The 18,351-nt window shown below is 35.7% G+C and overlaps 1 protein-coding gene across 3 annotated transcripts in view; it reads right to left on the reverse strand.

Annotated features, from left to right (window-relative positions):
- Positions 1 to 18,351, reverse strand: part of LOC117791061 (neurobeachin) — a 250,661-nt gene that overhangs the window by 66,386 nt on the left and 165,924 nt on the right. For all 3 annotated transcript variants that reach the window (XM_034630725.1, XM_034630718.1, XM_034630710.1), the window contains exon 2: positions 4,302 to 4,406. In XM_034630725.1, the coding sequence (XP_034486616.1) occupies positions 4,302 to 4,406 (105 nt within the window). The remainder of the gene's footprint in view (positions 1 to 4,301; positions 4,407 to 18,351) is intronic.

Raw genomic sequence — 18,351 nt, forward strand, 5'->3', positions numbered from 1 at the left:
TTTATCAGTGTATATACTTTATATATGGTGTCTAATAATCAATTTTATATGTTCGTTATAAACATGAACTGTTATATTTAAATGTTATAGACTAATAGCCATTTCACTTAAGCTAAATATCTGCTACTGAGAGTGTTAATTCAAATATTTGAATATTATGAAGATGCTATGAAAATGAGACAATAGTCTTATGAATGCATAGAAAGAGAGAAGGATAGAAGGAGAGAAAGAGAGTTGTTTAACACATTCAACTGAAACTACAAATTTAATTATGAAGATTCAATCAAATGGGAACAATAGCATAATATAAATCCAATTGAGAAAGAGAGCAAGAGAGCGACAGAGTGAGACAGAGAGGCAGAAGAGAAGAAGAACTGCAGTAATTTGCCATAAATATGTTCGTAGGCGTGTGTGTTTTTGCTCTTGTGGGCGTGGCAAATGTCCAAGCAAACATGAATAAAGTCCTAACAATGCTATGCAAAGCAGTAGCCGCTAGGTGGCGCTAAAAGCAAACACAATAAGAAGATTTATTAACACACACACACACACACACACGCTGACTTGACGAAAGGTGAAAGCTGTTGACCAGGCTATAACTGTGACTGTGACAATGTTGGCCAACTGGCAGCAGGTAGCAGCTAACTGCTTAGGCCTTAAATTGGAAGAAAGAGAGAGAGAGAGAGAGAGAGAGAGAAAGATTTACGCAAATTGCTGCGCTGGCAAAGGCTGTAAAATTTTATTGGGCAGACAGAAAAGGCTTTCAAGTCAGGTAGGACAAATATGCGGTTAGCTGTTGTTAACTGAAACTGAAACTGAAGCTGAAACTGAGGCAGCAGCAAAAGCCAAAGCCAAAGCCAAAGCCAAAACAGCTGCCAGCCATAACGTGGCTTAATTTTCCAAAGACGCTTTGATTTGCGCGTTTGGTTTGAACACAAAGCGAACTGAACCGAACCGAACCGAGCCGAACCGAACCGAAGCGAGAGACTTGCAAATTTATTGTCAAGTATAAAATGTAATGGCCATGGTCATGTAAAGGGGCAAGCGTCTGCTTTACAGGTACACAGAGCGAAAACTAATACTGCAATTATCTACATAAATATATTAGTTATCTATCAAACAGATTTTAAATTCTAATCACTAATACGTTTGAAAAAAACAACTTATTTACCAAGCACAAATAATATATATTTTAGAAAATATAATTTTGAATAAAGTAAAACTGCAGACTTACTAAAAAACAAAGTAGAAAAATTGGTTTACAGCAGATACTCACACAATAAGCTCATGATATATTACAGCAGTATTTATATTTTAATTACAAAATCAAAGTGTACAAATTTTAAACCATTTTGCACTTGTGCTTAAGCTTCTTATTTCAAAATCTTTTATATCTATACATTAATTGATTTTAATGAAAGTTTGCTGAATGCTTAGGTCAATGATGATGTTTTTATTTTAAATTTACAATTAAAATTTGTATTTTCAAGTTTGCTTTGTACCTATTTGAAGAATAAACCTGTCTTTTATTTAATTTTAAAAGTCTTAAGTTATTAAAATGCTTTTTTGTGTCCAAAAATTTAATTTAAAATAACTTTTCATTATTCTTATACTCTTTAATAATTTTAATATTAGCGACAAATCTAATTTTAAATGTGGAATTTTAAGTGCGAAAGACTTAATATTTTGCGCTCTGTGTAAGGATTGGACTGGGACTGGGATTGGGATTGGGATTGGGATTTTTTGTTGAATGGGGCCAACAACTGAAACAGTTATTTGCACTTGGCCCGGTTACGTGCCGAATCAATTGAGTGGCAGAGAAAGAGATGCTGCTGGTAAACACATAAATCATTTAAGTATCCCCAGCTACAATAGCACTATGCCTGTGTGTGTGTGTGTGTATCTGTGTGTGTTTATTTCTGTGCTATGCAAAATTGTTGGCCTGTCGTTTGGCTTTGGCCCGTTAACTGTTCCCTGTTGCTGTTTTTGTTATGCCACCCCCAACCCTCCAAGCCTCCAACCCCATTCCATTCATCCGCCCATTGGCAATAAAATGGCTGTAAATTCCTTTTTATTTCGACTTGCCACGTAAAGGGGCATGCCACCGCTGCCATCGTCGACTGTGGCACCTGCTTGGCATGCCAAATTAGGCAAAGGCAGCCAATGTTGGAAAATTCTTGTAGCTGGCGCCTAAAATCACGCAACGCGTTTTTGCGCCACTTCAATGATGCATATTTGATGCGTGTTTTACATATGCCAACAACAACCCAACATGTGTGTGTGTGTGTGTGTGTGTGTGTGTGTCTCGTACACACATTTGTCAGTGACAATTTTCATTAATTTAAAAAACAAAAAATAAATGAGCTAAATAAATTTGTGAGGCCGCAACTATTTTGTGTTGTGAAATGACGATAGAAACTCATGTCTGACACACACAATTACATACAAACACACACACACACACACACATATACAACACCCACACTGACTTTGAAATTCGGCAAGCAGCATTTTAATGTTTTGCATATGTAAGTGACTTTAAATGGATCAACCACCTACACAACAGTCAAATAACACCCACACACTCATGCCTATATACCCACACACACACTCACAGACACACCTACACCCACACACACACCTACGCACATCTGAGCACAAGTGCTTCAACTAAAGACAAGCAACATTTTTTACCTGCAGTTGAAAGCAAATGCCAAAATATAAAAACAGCAAAAAAAAATGCCAAAAAGTTTGCTTTTCAGTTTTCAGTTCACTCTACATTTTTCTCTCTCACTCTCTATCTCTCTCTCTCTCTGTCCAGCTTTTTCTTTTGCACTTTGTAATGCACCAAATTGCTAAAAGAAATAACTTTATTTCAACTGCCTTTTAACGTAATTTTTTTGACTTTAATATATAGTATGATTCCAACTGAAATTCTTTGACGTTGCAACTGCAAAGTCTTGATATTGTAGAGCGGTGCTGAACCGGTTTAAAATATCATATTAAAATCATTGCATATACATTTTTTATTAAAGAATTTCTCTTGAATATTCACTTAATTCTGAAGCATATACAATTTTTTCAAATAAAATTTGTGAGTCTTTTAAAGAATTAACCTTAAGAAAAGTACTTTTTTATATTAAATCAACAACATTTGCATTAGGATTTTCTAATTTTTAATAAAAAACAAATTGCAGATTAAATTTTAGGTATTGTTGAATTATTCATTTGCTTCTGTTTTCTTTTTATTAAATATAAATTGCCAATTAAATTAACAATTAGTATTGCTTAAAGCCAAACTAGTAAAATTTCAAGTATTTGGATATTTTGCAACACTGCAAGTGTGATCAGCTATTGTCTGTTTTATTCATTTGATGAACGCTACAAACTTGTAACAAACTCATTAAGCAGCAACATTGAAGCAATTTTTGTCGCCTGTGCGACGTGAAAATGCTTCTTAAAATGCAACTGTGATGGAGTTAACTGTGTGTGTGTGTGTGTGTGTGTGTGTGTGTGGGAATCCTGTATGTGCTGACACGGTTACTCCACTTCCGGCGTCTACTCTTTCACACTTTTTGCATGCCGACGGTGTGGCCCAATGTGGCTGACAGTCTGGCAACCTAGCCAGCTATCTCACAGAGCAATTGCAATGTGGATAGAGCAAAGAGAGCACTTCCTGCCACACACACACACACACATACACACATGCAGACAGTGACATATACTGTCACATACATTAACATATACATATTCGTTATGTACGTGCCCGGGAGCCGGATCCTTTGCCAGCATTCATGCTAATAATTTGTGGGCGCCAAGGCGGAGCGACAACGTCAGGTGTAAAATATTGTTTAACACGCACCAACTCACATGCACACACACACACACACACAGAGAGAGAGACACATATATATACTCATATACAAATGAAAAAGATAAAAAATAAAATACGCGAAACTCGCGACAATGACAACGACGGTAAAAGTAAAAACATTTGAAAGGCATTTCATGTTGCGCTTTCATTACGCACAATTTGGAAAGGGAAATGTCCTCCCCTCCCCTCCTTTCCATTCCTTTCCCTTCCCTTCCTCGCAGTCACATCTATTTTATACATTTTGTCGCTGGTTAATTTACCTTTGATGCCGCAACAAGCAACAAAAATTTTGATTGAATTTCATGTGCACATATTTGTTTTTGTTGTTTGGTCTCCCTTATTTCCCCCTTTATTTTTTTTACATATGTTTCGAGCATTATGAAAACGCTTCAATTTATTGAACCGTCAATTATTTTGTGGTTTAACTCACCTGCAAATTGGGCGGACAATGATCCAACAGCTCGAGCATATGTTTAATATTCTGCGCATCCTGTATCACAAAATTCAATTCCATATCGAATTCACCGCCGACCAGCTATAAAAATGAGAAATAAAAAATTCGAATAAATTCAATAAATATATATATTCCATAAACATTTATATTTTTTGCGATATTAATAAATATTATTGTTATTAAATTACTTTTATCTGCAGTTTATTGCGAGTTAAATAATCTATGGGTTTTTTTTTAGTGTGATATAGTTATGTTTACACTTTTTTGTTGTATAACTTATGAGGCTTTCAATATCTGAGTAAATTTTCTGCGAATGGAATTTATGAAATATAATTTGAGGCATTGATACTTTTTCATTTATTCCATTTTAATAACTTACACAATATTTTTCTGAATAAAGATAGTTCTGCCAGCACATTTAAATATATCTGTATGTTGGGATTACTGAGAGTTTATTCTGTCTATATTTTAGATATCAGATAACAACATAGAGCTTAAAAAAGTTTGATTTAAAATATCATTGAATGACTCTTAAAACAATTTATTTTCTATTCTATTCTATATTTGTTTTGTTACTAGTTTTGTTAAAATTTACTGTGGAATTATAGAACAAAGTTTGAACTATTACCACAGTGGCTTTATAAATTCGCATACAAATAATACCCAATTTACTTTAATCTGGAAGAAAAAGCTTAACTCGATGAAATGCGCAAAAATAGTTGCCAACACGATTTCCCAATTAATTATTAAGTATCACTTTTAAAACATGTTAGAAACATTTTATGGCATAATGGCATAATTACTTTAAGTTTAATCTGACAAAAAGATACTTTCGTGTCATTTATTTTGTTGGAGTCACACAATGACATTTAATTTAACTTAAATGAATTTAATTTGCAAAAAAGTTGGATGTTTATTTTGTATATTTAGATATTCATATGACTATTAGAATAAATTTGAGTTGAAGATGAAATTTAATATAAACTCTTGATAATAATAAGTATGAGCATATGGAGTGTGTGTGAATGTGTGTGAGTGTGTGTGTGTTGTGTGTGATTTAATGAAGCAACTGTAACTTGAGCTGAGATACAGTGAGTTGGGTTGCTTTGGGATGAAGCTGTCAGCTCTTCAAAAAGAAAAAGAGGAAAATTGTATTTGAATAACGTTTCACTTTTAAAGATGGAAATGCTGGCTTTAAGTGCAGATTGAAACGGTGGTGGAGAGTGATGATGGCGGTGGTGATGTTGGGATTATCATACTGACTGATAAACATTTTGTTGCCTCGAAACATTTGTGAGCTTAAGCTAAGTATCCATAGGCCTTGGCGAGAGTCAAAAGGGAGTCTAAAATATATCCTGGCAACGCAATCAGAGCGCCTTTCAAAAAAAAAAAAAAACAACAAAAAAAGTAGTAGAAGCAGCATTAGGCGCATAAAACGCAATCCGAGTAGTAAAAGTGTAGAAAGGTTCTCCTAACTTAATTACGACAGACAGCAAAACACATTTCCCACACTGTTTTTCCTCCTTCCCGCTTCCCTCTTCCCTCTTTTCCATCGCTATCCAAAGATACGTTTTTTGACAGGCAATTGAATCGGCAATCGAATTTTGTTTTTCTTCATCTTGTTGTTATATTTTTGTGTCAATTCATTTGATGCTTTTTGCGCGCTTTAATAAAATCAGCAAATAAATTCAATAAATTGATTAGAGCATAGAAAAAACTTTGGCACAAGTGTTGCAAGTGTTTCAGTCTATCTTCTATTTTTTCCCCCTGACTTTCTCAAGGTCTCCTCTTTCCGGCATTTATCTCACCCACTCACTCTGTCTGTTTTTATTTTTTGGGGCTTAGCAACATTTTTGCTGGCGTCCGCCAGCTAGGCGCCAATCTCATCCCTTTTCTCTTAATCACATTCAATCTCTTCCTCTCCCTGTCCCTCTGTTTCTCTGTATCTGTCGCTTTCGTTTATTAGTTCTCTCTTTCCCTTGATTATTTTGGGCTCACTGCACTTGAACTGTTTGTTATGGACAGCTTTATAATTATGCGGCCTTAAATCCAGCCTTTGCCTTTAGCTTCAGGTTTCCGCAACCGCAAACTGGCGGTTGCTGTGGCTGCTGCGGTTGCCATCCCTGTCTACACCTCTTCCCCTTTCCCCTTTCCCTTTGCCTTACTCTGCTCAAGTCCCCAACCTCCTTGTCTCTATGCTTAAACTCATTGTAAGGCTGTGATTTCTCATTACCTGATTTGCAGCGAAATCAAAGCGACAGCCTTAAGCAGCTGCTTAACCATGGAGTGTGCTCGACAGAAAGATACGCTAGTTTTAGTGTTGAAAAACTGTTATACAAATTTATAAATTTTAGTGTTGAGAAACTGTTATACAAATTTATGAGAAATTTAGGAATGTTGGAAAATGCTTAATTCTTAACAAACGGGGTCTGTTTCAGTCAAAGTGATAGTAAAAACTGTTATATGACAATTATTAAACTGTTATACAAGCTTGAGCAGAAAATTTCAGTTTTAATGCTGGTGAAAAAGGTACACTCGACTAGCAGCTACGATAATTTAAGCTTTGGAGTGTTCAGGAACTGTCATACAACTGTTATAAAATCTTTGAGCAAGCTGAAAGATGCTAAACTACAGCGCATTCGAGAGTGAAGAGATGCTATATTATACTTACGACTGTTAAAACTGTTATAAAATCAATTAATTCCTATCTAGGCATTAATTAAAAAAATAACAATTATAAAAGTGTTCTAAGACTGTTATACATATTTCAACAGACATGATCAATTCATTATTATGCTGATGAACAGCTTTTGTGTAATTTACTAATGCGATATACAGCAGCTTTTATCGATATCTTTCACGCTAAGCTTAGGCAAACAAAGCGAGGGGTGCTACAGATCCTTTCCTAAATTGTGTGTCCTTCAATCTCGCTAATCAATTTCAAATCACAAACAACAGCTCAACAAATTAAAATACCAGTCAACAAAACATGCAAATACAATAAAATATGGAATAAAATTTAATTTAAAAAATAATAGAATATAAAAGAGATAGTGAGAGAGAGATAAAGAGAGAAAAAAAGTGTTCTCGTTCATATTTAAATTAAACTTTGCGGAAAGTTTTTTAGCCTTCACGGCAAACAATTAAGGTAACTTGGTTCCTAAACGGCGCTTAATTATATTCCAACTTGGGCTCCTGCAATTCCCCAGCGAGTTCCCCCCACCTCCTCCTCCAATCACCACAGACCTCCACGCACCTTTTCCTAGCACATTTAGTCAATTTTGAGTTCATTTAAAAAGTTTTTTTTCTCGCTTTTTTCGCACACTTTTTTTTTGTCTCCTTCGTTGGACTTGGAGATTCAGAGAAGCTGTCGCTGACGTTTCGCTGCTGCTTGTCACCTCGTCTCGATGTGGCCCCCTTACGCTCCGCTCTGCTCCTCACCATTTACTTTCCCTCCTTCTTTGCTTTCCCCCCTTTTGCTTTTGCTTGTTTCTGTGTTTCAGTCGCTTTGCGCTTATTTAAAGTAAATTGAATTTCTATTTTTATTTAAAATGCGCATTGAGACGCACTAAAAGTTCTCAAGTGGCAGCGTTTTGTGTGCCAGGTGGCAACGTGGCAGGATGATGAAGGAGTGGGGGGGGGGGGGGAGGCAGGGAGGGGCTGCGACAGGCAGCGGTAGACTTAACCAAGTGTTGAGGCTATTGCCGTCAAGGGGCTGCCAGCTGAAAATTTAGCGTGAAGGTGTAAAAATTACACTTTACACTCGCAGTCAAAGCAAATGGCAAGGGGGGAAGAGGGAGAGGGAAAGAGACAGAGAGAGAGAGAGGGAGAGAGAGAGAGAGAGGGAGAAAAGCCCACTGACTTTGTAGCTTTCATTTTATTTGACTTTTATCATTGAAGCTTGTTTCCGCTATTTACTTGTGTGCAAGTTTCTCGCATTATTTTTTGTAATTCAATTTAATTTAGCAAGCATCAAAGTTGTCTCAAATTACATTACTTCTATTGTCAGGAATGCGTGTAGTTTGTGAAGTGGATGATGAATTTTTAATAAACCATGCTCAAAATGACATTCCGCATGAAAATCGGTACAGTTTTGACAAAGCTAGCAACTTTACAAGTCAAAATTCTTGTTCCATCTGATATGATTTTTTACAAGAAAATGAAAGATCTCAGAAATAAGTTTCAAGTGCTGTTTTATACTAACTACGATATCAGGAGTTGATTAAAAGTGAAAACTTGAGATTTAAAATTTTCAATTTTCAAAATTCCAAAGGGGGGACCCTTAGCATCGAACCCATGATCTAAGGGAAAATTATTTTTTTTTTTAAATTTATTAAATTTGAATGCAGAATGAATTTAAAAGCCAAACCAAGATCAAAATGACATTCCGCTTGAAAATCGGTCTAGGTTTGACAAAGTTATGAAAGTTTGAAGTTGGTCAGACCTTTGACCTAGCAACTTTACAAGTCAAAATTTATCTTCAATTTGACATGATTTTTTACAGAAAATTAAAAGGTCTCAGAATCAAATTTAAAGTGTTGATTTATACTAATTAAGATATCAGGAGTTGATTAAAAGTGAAAACTTGAGATTTAAAATTTTCAATTTTCAAAATTTCAAAGGGGGGACCCTTAGCATCGAACCCATGATCTTAAGAAAAATTATTTTTTTTTTTTAAGTTTATTAAATTTGAATGCAGAATGAATTTAGAGGCCAAACCAAGATCAAAATGACATTCCGCTTGAAAATCGGTCTGGGTTTGACAAAGTTATGAAAGTATGAAGTTGGTGAAACCTTTGACCTAGCAACTTTACAAGTCAAAATTTTTGTCCGATTTGACATGATTTTTTACAGAAAATTGAAAGGTCTCAGAATCAAATTTAAAGTGTTGATTTATACTAATTAAGATATCAGGAGTTGATTAAAAGTGAAAACTTGAGATTTAAAATTTTCAATTTTCAAAATTTCAAAGGGGGGACCCTATGGTATTAAAATCATGATCTAGAGGAAAATAATTTTTTTTGCAAAATTAATTAATTTTGAATGCAGAATGAATTAAGAGGCCAAACCAAGATCAAAATGGCATTCCGCTTGAAAATCGGTCTAGGTTTGACAAAGTTATGAAAGTTTGAAGTTGGTGAAACCTTTGACCTAGCAACTTTACAAGTCATAATTTTTGTCCAATTTGACATGATTTTTAACAGAAAAATGAAAGGTCTCAGAATCAAATTTAAAGTGTTGATTTATACTAATTAAGATATCAGGAGTTGATTAAAAGTAAAATCTTGAGATTTAAAATTTTCAATTTTCAAAATTTCAAAGGGGGGACCCTTAGCATCGAACCCATGATCTTAAGAAAAATTATTTTTTTTTTAAGTTTATTAAATTTGAATGCAGAACGAATTTAGAGGCCAAAACAAGATCAAAATGACATTCCGCTTGAAAATCGGTCTAGGTTTGATAAAGTTATGAAAGTTTGAAGTTGGTGAAACCTTTGACCTAGCAACTTTACAAGTCAAAACTTTTGTCCGATTTGACATGATTTTTTACAGAAAATTGAAAGGTCTCAGAATCAAATTTAAAGTGTTGATTTATACTAATTAAGATATCAGGAGTTGATTAAAAGTGAAGACTTGAGATTTAAAATTTAAAATTTTTTAAATTTCAAAGGGGGGACCCTATGGCTTCAAAATCGAAACCCAGTTCTAGAGAAAAAAAAATTGTTTTAATAAAATTAATTTAATTTGAATGCAGAATGGATTAAGAGGCCAACCCACAACTAATTATAATTTCTATACATGTTATAAATTTTATTAAATTAAATTATATTACAAATAATTTTAGCTCATTTCATCTGCTGTTGTTGCATATATTTTGACTCAGCTCTAAGTTTTTAAAAGCTTCAGTTTCATTTGGCTTGCATTTATTTGTAATTCCCAAATGGTTTATTGTTGGCAGAAGCTGAAACAATGATCGCCATGACTAACTACACCTTAAGGAGTTGAAATTTTTATCTCGAATTCACAAATGCTAAAAGGAAAACTCTGGCACATTTCCCCATTAACATTTCGACATCCTGTAGCAATCAACTTGCAGTCTCTTCCTGCCGACAGCTGTCTCGCTGTCTCTCTCTCTCTCTCTCTCTCTCTGCCTCTCTCTCACTTTTACTCGGTTCTTTCTGTCCCTTTCTCTGTTGGCTTTGCGTATGTGAAATGTTTTGGTTCATATTGTGAGCAATGCTAATGCCTGTGATGCTTTATCCTGGCGCTTTATCATTGTCGGTCTCACAGTTCCCAGTTCCCAGTTCCCATTGCGATTCCAGAGCACCCACAAAACTTATCCATTTCCATATCCAGCTCTCACTCTCTCTCTCTCTCTTTTGCTGTCTCTGTTGTTATTTCGGGCATTTCATCTCGGCTTTTGTGGCATTTCTTTTTAGGAAACTCTCGTCATTAGGGAATATTCGCAGTTTTTCATGGTTAAGCTTTTAAAACAGTTTTTGAAAAGTAAACGCATTCCCTTGCCTCCTTCTTTATTCCCTATTCAGCTTCCCAAGCCCTTCTTATTTTCCACAAGTTGTTGTCGTTGTTGTTGTTGTTTAGCTGTTGCCTATTTCTTTTTTTTTGGTCTCTTTTCTTTCATCGTCGCTTATTTGAAAATGCTCTTTGCTCAAACACTTTGCTCAATTTCTTTTCTTTTTGCTTTGCTTTACCTTCCTCTGCTGCTGCTGCTGCTTCTTCTACTCTTTATTTACACACTCACACACATAAATTGCTCGTTGGGGAAATTTTGTTGTGGAACTTTTTATTGTTTTTTTACGCTGTGGCACCCGCAGTTCGAACTGTTCAAGTGCTCGGAGAAGTTGGTACTTTTGGTTCTTTAGAGGACTCCCATGTTGCAGTCCCTATCTCATCACATATACTTTGAGTAGTATGTGTGTGTGTGTGTGTGTGGGTGTGTGTGTGTGGCCCTCATTAGGCCTCAATCCAAAGACTCGCAGCCATATAAATTTTTGGCCAAGGCAACCGCATTATTGATGACTCTGACGGGGCCAGAAAATAAAGATAGTAGACCGGTGTGCGTGTGGCTTGAGCTTAATGAATTTCATGGTCATTCCATGCCCACGTTTTGTCCTTTGCCCTCTTCCCCCACCTCCACAGAGCAAAAAAATCCAATATTTTGTACTTAAAATTCCACATTTCAAGCTTGTTTTCTCTCTAAAATTGCAATTACTGAAATTTAAGATGAATTTCCCTTATTTATGTGGCACTTTTTAAGTACGAAAATTTAAGTATTTTAGTGTTCTTTAAGAGTTAAAAATGGGCTCAAAATATACAAAATATAAATTTTGATATAATTCAAGCTACAAGAGATTTCCCGAAATTTGTCTGCAAGAATTTACGTTCTCATTTTTAAATTAAAAGTAAATCTAGTTTAAAGTTCTAATTCAATATGTAGGAATATCAAGTATGGATTTAAATTATAGAATTGAATTTTGGTATTTTTTTCTCTCAGTGCATGTTGCTCTTGCCACCATTTTCTATTCTTATGCTCATTCCTTCTGCCTGTCCATCATTTATCATCACAAACAATTGCCGCTGGCTTAACATGCCCCATAATTATTACAATCACACAGACACACACACACACACACACACACATACACACTCTCGCACACACGTATATGTACATGACACGCCCACTGTGCGCCTCCAATGATAAAAGGATTCTTGACTGACAGACATCAATCAGAGATTCTTCAACAATTCAAGCTTTAATATTTGGAAGAGTTCGGAAAAGGAGCTATAGGTTTAATAGGTAAATAGATGATAGGAAAGGGGAGCAGGGGGCAATGGGATGTGGTCAGAGGGTGGTTCTGGGATTCAATTTCTATTCTCTGGATTCTCTTTAATCTACTCGCATTTTATCTGTGCACATTTCTGTCTTATCAATATGCAAAGTTTTGCTCTGGGGGAAAAAGGCGCATCCAAAACTTTGACTAGGCCAAAAGCTGATTGAGTGTGCCAACTCAAAGCGATGGAAGGATGGTGAAGAGGCGTGGGGGGGGGGGGGAACTCACAGTTGGTCCGCTGTTGCAGTGGAAATTGTTAAGCATAAACATTAAAATAAATTTATGCTATACAAAAAAACGAGAGAAAATACAGAGAGAAATGCCAAACATTGCGCAGCGGGGGGAACAGGTAGAGGTAGAGGAAAGAGAGAGAGAGAGAGAGAGAGAGAGGGAGAGAGGAGCAGAATTACGTTGGAAATTGTTTATCGCTATGAAAAAGTTTTCAGTTTGCAGCAGTTGTTGTTGTTGTTGTTGTTGCTGCTATTTTTTCTTGCTGTTTTTTCTACCATTGCATACTTATATGTACGTGTGTGTGTGTGTGTTGTCTGTTTTGAGTTTTGAGTTAATCGAAAAAGTTAATCATCGAAGTTTTGCAACACGCTAAGCATAAAATAAAAGTCCCTGGCCAGCAAAGAAGAGCAAGAGAGACAGAGAAGGGATGAGAGCGAATAAGATAAAGAGGAAGATCTGAATGGCAAATGTGCATGGTCATTGAAAATAAAAAATAAATCAAATATGGCATCAGCCATTAAATCAGACTCTCTGAAACTCATTCAGACAGTTGCAATCACATAATAAATAAATGAAAGTTTCAGTATGAAAATGTATCTGTACAAAGAATTAATATAAAATTTAAAAATACGCTTAAATAAAATTTATTATAATTTGATTTTGGTCTATTGTGTACCATTTGTCTAGCTGTTTGCCAACTCATAAATAATTTGACTTAAACTTCATTTTATTATTTGTTTAAACAACTATTACATTAATTGGTATACTTTGAGATATTAATCTTTTAAATTAAAACAACATTTTTTCAAGTTTTTTTTTAATCCAAAAACTTTTAGGAATTACGGCATTTAGTAATATAATAAAATTTGATTAATCAGGTATACTATACAATTTTGGACAATTTCTGCAGTTTGTTTACGATCGACTTAAATGTAAAAAAATGGATTTTTAATTATGCATATTTAAATAATATATTAAAAGTTGTTTTAAATATTTAAATAGTACATTTATATTTCTACACATTTACTTAAACATTTTTTTTGCACTTTCTCATCCTACTTCCTTTCCTGTTTCATCATTCTGTTCTTTATCTATGCCTCTCTGCTTCTCTTTTTTTCCTTGCTCCCTTTGGTACAATCCAATCCAATTTCAACTTGCAATCTATTACAAAAACTTGCCATAATCTCGACAGCATAAAATAATTGACCTCTGAAAACGGATTCGTTGTTTCATTGTCGAAACAAGTGACCAGTCATTTTCAAACCGCCCTCATTTCCCATCTCTCGCTTTTCCCCTCTCACCCTATACTCCCCCTGCTGTTTTGTTGGCCTTTTAGAGACAATGACAAAGCAATAAGGCAGAAAAGTCTGTACTAAATCCCTGACACTCTGCGACTCAGTCTCAGTGCACACACAATTACTTAGCCTCGGCTGACAAATATTATTTTCAGAACAGCGAAAAACTCTGACTTGATGCCTCTGTTCTCTCTATCTCTCTCTAGCTCTCTCCTCACGCCTCTCACATTTTTCTCCATCCACATTTTCTCCACAGTTTGCGTGGCAAACATTATGGACACTTAAAAAATTTTCAATGCACATTATTTGCTGATTGATTGAGTGATTGATTACGAAGTAAGAAGATGCTGCCTCCATTTTTGCTACCATTTCTCTTCTCCACTCTCCCTCTCTCTCTCGCTCTCTCTGCACCTCTCATGGCCCCACAAAGTGGCTGTCGTTTGTGTGTCTGCCACACAAGTCCTGCCTCACTTCGTCCTAGCAAGGTCCTGGCATCATTTTATAGGCCTGCGACTTCTTCGTCTTCATTGAAAGCTTTACAAATTGTCATTTGAGCACAAAGCGTAGATGACGGGAAGAAAAGCGCAGGGAATGAGGAGAGTGGGAGGGCAGGGGGCGGAGGGTGTATTCTGGAAAACTGATGCGTCGAGTTACGAGTATTAAGTGCAAAATGACAAAGTCTTCTCTACACTAAAAGAAAAAAACTCTACCAATATTAAGTGCGTAAGTCCTTAAATTATTTTAAAGTGATGCTTTAAATTCATGCTTCATATATATACGAATTATAATTAATAAGCGTTAGAATTCTTTAACCAAGTATAAATGATTTTTAAAAAAGAAAAAAAATCTTTGTCTCAACTTTTGTTAGAGTTTGAAACTTTTTGACATAGGTTCGAAACTCAGCTTTAAATAGGTTTTTTCAGTTATTTTTTAAGATTATTTTAATTTTATGTCATTATTTATATAAAAATTCAATTTCAGTAACATTTTAGATTTCCAATTTTTATAATTTTTTTATTTTAAAATGTATTTGAAATTAATTACAGAGTTTAAGCGAAATGATTCAAATTTAAATTGTAGAACAGATTATTTCAAGACATTTTTAAGCTAAATTTTGAGTTTTAAACTTAATTTTAAGTTTTAATTACATTTTTAAAATTATTAAATTTTTTAAAACGTTTGTTAATTTAGGAAATCGTACAAACTTAATGAGTGATCCAGAATGAAATGAGCGAAATACTTGTTTGTTTCGCTCTGTGTGTCATTTTCTCCATCTCTCATCAGTAGACCTTTTCCCATTCCTATTCGCATCCCCATTCCCTTCCCCATCCCCCATTCCCTTTCTCATCTCCATCCCCATTCTCTTTTCGAGCTGAGGGAGTGGCCATTAGTTTGTCATTGTCTGCCGCCAGCGTCGTCTTTGAACGTCAATAATTGAGCGTTAAATATGATTTAAAAACGTATAAAAAAAATGGCGATAGTAAGCGGTGAAAATGTGGAAGGAGTCGAAAATGGGGGGAAAACGAAAGGTGGCAGATTTATAGCATAAGAATGACTAGCGTCTGCACTTGGCTTGATTGCCGACGCTTGACGACGCAAAATCATTCGGAGCCAAGGGAGCGGAAAGTGAAGAGAAGCACAAGGCTGTAGATACCCTGTAAAGTGACTATGGAGGACTTGGAGATATTAAAGAGATTTGTATGTTACTTATTCGGGCATAAAATGACAATGGAGGATAATTTTAGAGCGAATGTCATAAAAAATAATTTGACCATGGATATAACAATTCATATATTATTGATTTACAAAACAAAAAGTGACCATGGAGAGCATTACTGGAAGAAAGAAATTTATTTTGCAATTAAAGAGATTGAAAGGAAAATAAAATGCCGAAAAAGAGTAAAAAATGATGTAAACATAGTGAACATGAACAATTTATAGAGTATTAAAATAATGTTGCGTATATTTCAGCCGTTCTGTTCAATTTCCAAATGCGCAATCCCTCTTCAGGAGCCGGGAAGAAAAGGTCGGGAAGGGAGGAGGTGACACTGCTTGACTGCGCTTTTCAATCTGCACAAAAGGGCAACCTGCTGGCACTACAAACACACACGCACACACACACACACATATCCCCAGTGAAGGGAGTAAAATTAAGAAAAAAAAAATAATAATAAATGTAATGAAAATAGGAGACATCACAGAAAAATGCCAAAGACTTTGAATGATGCAGCCCTAAACGCAACTTGCACTTGGGCAATAAATCAAGAGACGGTTCAAAGGGGCCAAATAGCAATGCAATCAAGTCGCATTAAGCGACAGGATATTAATATGACATTTCTCTATTCCCCCCCCTCTACCCCCAGACAAGGCAATTTAAGTCCCTTTCAAGTGAGTCCTCCAACAAATTGAACACTTGTTGCTGGCCCTTTCAATGGGATGTCAGTAAGTCCCTTATTTGTAAAGCTATCGGGAGACAAGTTTATGAATAGATATAACTAGCGATTAGCAAATTTTCCACCCACCTGTTCTGCCTGCAGCAAATAGGAAACGTGTACTAAGTTTTACTAGAATTGCCTTAAAATTATAATATTATAGTTATTAGAATCTATTTACTCGCAGTGAGAGCTAGACACATGAAATTGGCTCGACAGCTACGTATAATTCTTTAATATATAACACTCTTTTATGTGGTGATCGTTTTATTATCAATAATTCTACTTAATTTCATTAAAATCTGTAAATTATAACTAAAGCTATGGCTGTTTTAAGTTTCTAAGATGAAAATGCCGAAACTTAAAGTGTTTACCCAAGACAAAAAAATTTTATTTTATATTTCGTAATTTGTAGCATGCTTTTAGAGGTGCAGCACTCGTTGTTGCCACATGCCACCTTGCCACTTTCCGGTTGCAGTTGCTTTATGTTCCACGAAGTAGCTAAGACAAAAAACAGCGCCAAAGAAATTAAATATTTGCAGACAGACAGCGACAAAAAAAAGTGAGATGGTGAGTAACAGAGAGAGAGAGAGAGAGAGAGAGAGAGAGAGAGAGAGAGTAGGAGGGAGAATAGATAGTTAGGCAGGTATGCTGTTGGCTTAAAGAGCTGTGCAAAAAGTCATTGCAAAATGTGTGCGCACTCATAAAAGCCAACGACCTGAGCCGTCACTTTAGCAAAATTAGACAAAATTAGCAAAAATGCTGCCAGTGCAGAAGAATGCGCTAGAGTCTACACTTGAGAGATAGAGATAGAGAGTGTGTAGAACAGGTTAAGAGGTGAAAGAGGCAAAAAACCAAAGCCAAAACCAAAGCCAAGTCAAGTCAAGTTAAGTCAAAGCCCAGCAGAAACTTGGCCAGCCACTTTGCTTAATTAAACGCGTTAGTTGTTGTAGCTTGTTGTTCTTATTGTTGTTGTTTTTGTTGCTTGTTGTCGGTTGTTGTAGCTGTAGCTGTTGTAAAAAAGATGGCAAGAGATTGAAAACTGTGCCAAGTGGCTTTGGCCTGGCACTTGGAGTCAAAACCAACTCACCAAGTCACAAAGTTTTGTGGCAAATTTTTAATTTAAGTAATTAAAGACAGACGAAAGCAAAATATGGCAGACGCCGGCAACACCGGAAACAAGCACACACAGTGCTGCCATACCAATTTTCAAAGCAGTTATTCTCCATCTCTCTGACTCATCGTCATCATCAGGCTGGCAACATCATCAGCACTTTTTCATTTTAGCACCTTTCAGCAATAAAATTTCTGCAAAACTCGACAATTTTGCGCTTTAGACAAAGGTAACAAAAGTCAACGCACACACACTTACACACACAAACACACACACACACACACACACTCATAGACAAACCAGTTGAACTCCTAGCCAAAAAGATCTGCTCGTTCAGATATGCGCACAATTTTAATGAAAAGACGGCAAAAAAAATAAAGGAAATTCAAGAAAAACCCCAAAAAGTCGTTGCAAAAGTTTTCCGCTTTTCCCTATATCTTTTTATTTTATTTTTTTTTGAGTTGGCCATGTGCGATGTGTGCTTAAGATAAGGTTCAATGCATAGAAGCGGAAACGATGGCGTTGCCAGATAAGCGCTTCGAGTCTAAGACGAAGTTGCCTGACTGCCTGACTGCCTGACGCCCACCCCCTCTGTCAGCCCTCTGCCCGTTCTGCCTTCGCTGTTGTTAGCTTATCATCTTCTTAAGAGCCTTTAAAGCAGGCAAGTCGAGGGCTTAGCTGTGAAAGGCTTTTGCCACGTTTGCTTATAGGTCAATAAGTGCAGCTTTTTGCAATGCCTGCAATAGATCTGGCAACGCTGATAACGCGTCATTTTTCTGCGCTGTCAACAAGATATCCTAGAAATACTTACAAACTGCTATAGATGCTTAAGCTGAAACTGTTTGAGAATCATAGATATCAAGAGACTTGAAAACAGATAATTCTTTTATTTTTTATTACTATGGCATGTTAAGGAAAAGAGACTTAAAAATAAACTTTTTTTAAAGTAGACTTTGTCGATTTTAAGAATCGCAAATATACTGCATGGTAAAATCTTAAAAATAAGTCCAACTTTCACTCCAATTTTTGAATTAAATTAAATTAGTGCTCTATCTTTCTATCCCAACAATATTTTTGTAATTCAAAATTTCAGTTTGTCCTG

The sequence above is a fragment of the Drosophila innubila genome, chromosome X (genome assembly GCF_004354385.1).
Source record: "Drosophila innubila isolate TH190305 chromosome X, UK_Dinn_1.0, whole genome shotgun sequence".
NCBI classification, from domain to species: Eukaryota; Metazoa; Arthropoda; class Insecta; order Diptera; family Drosophilidae; genus Drosophila; species Drosophila innubila.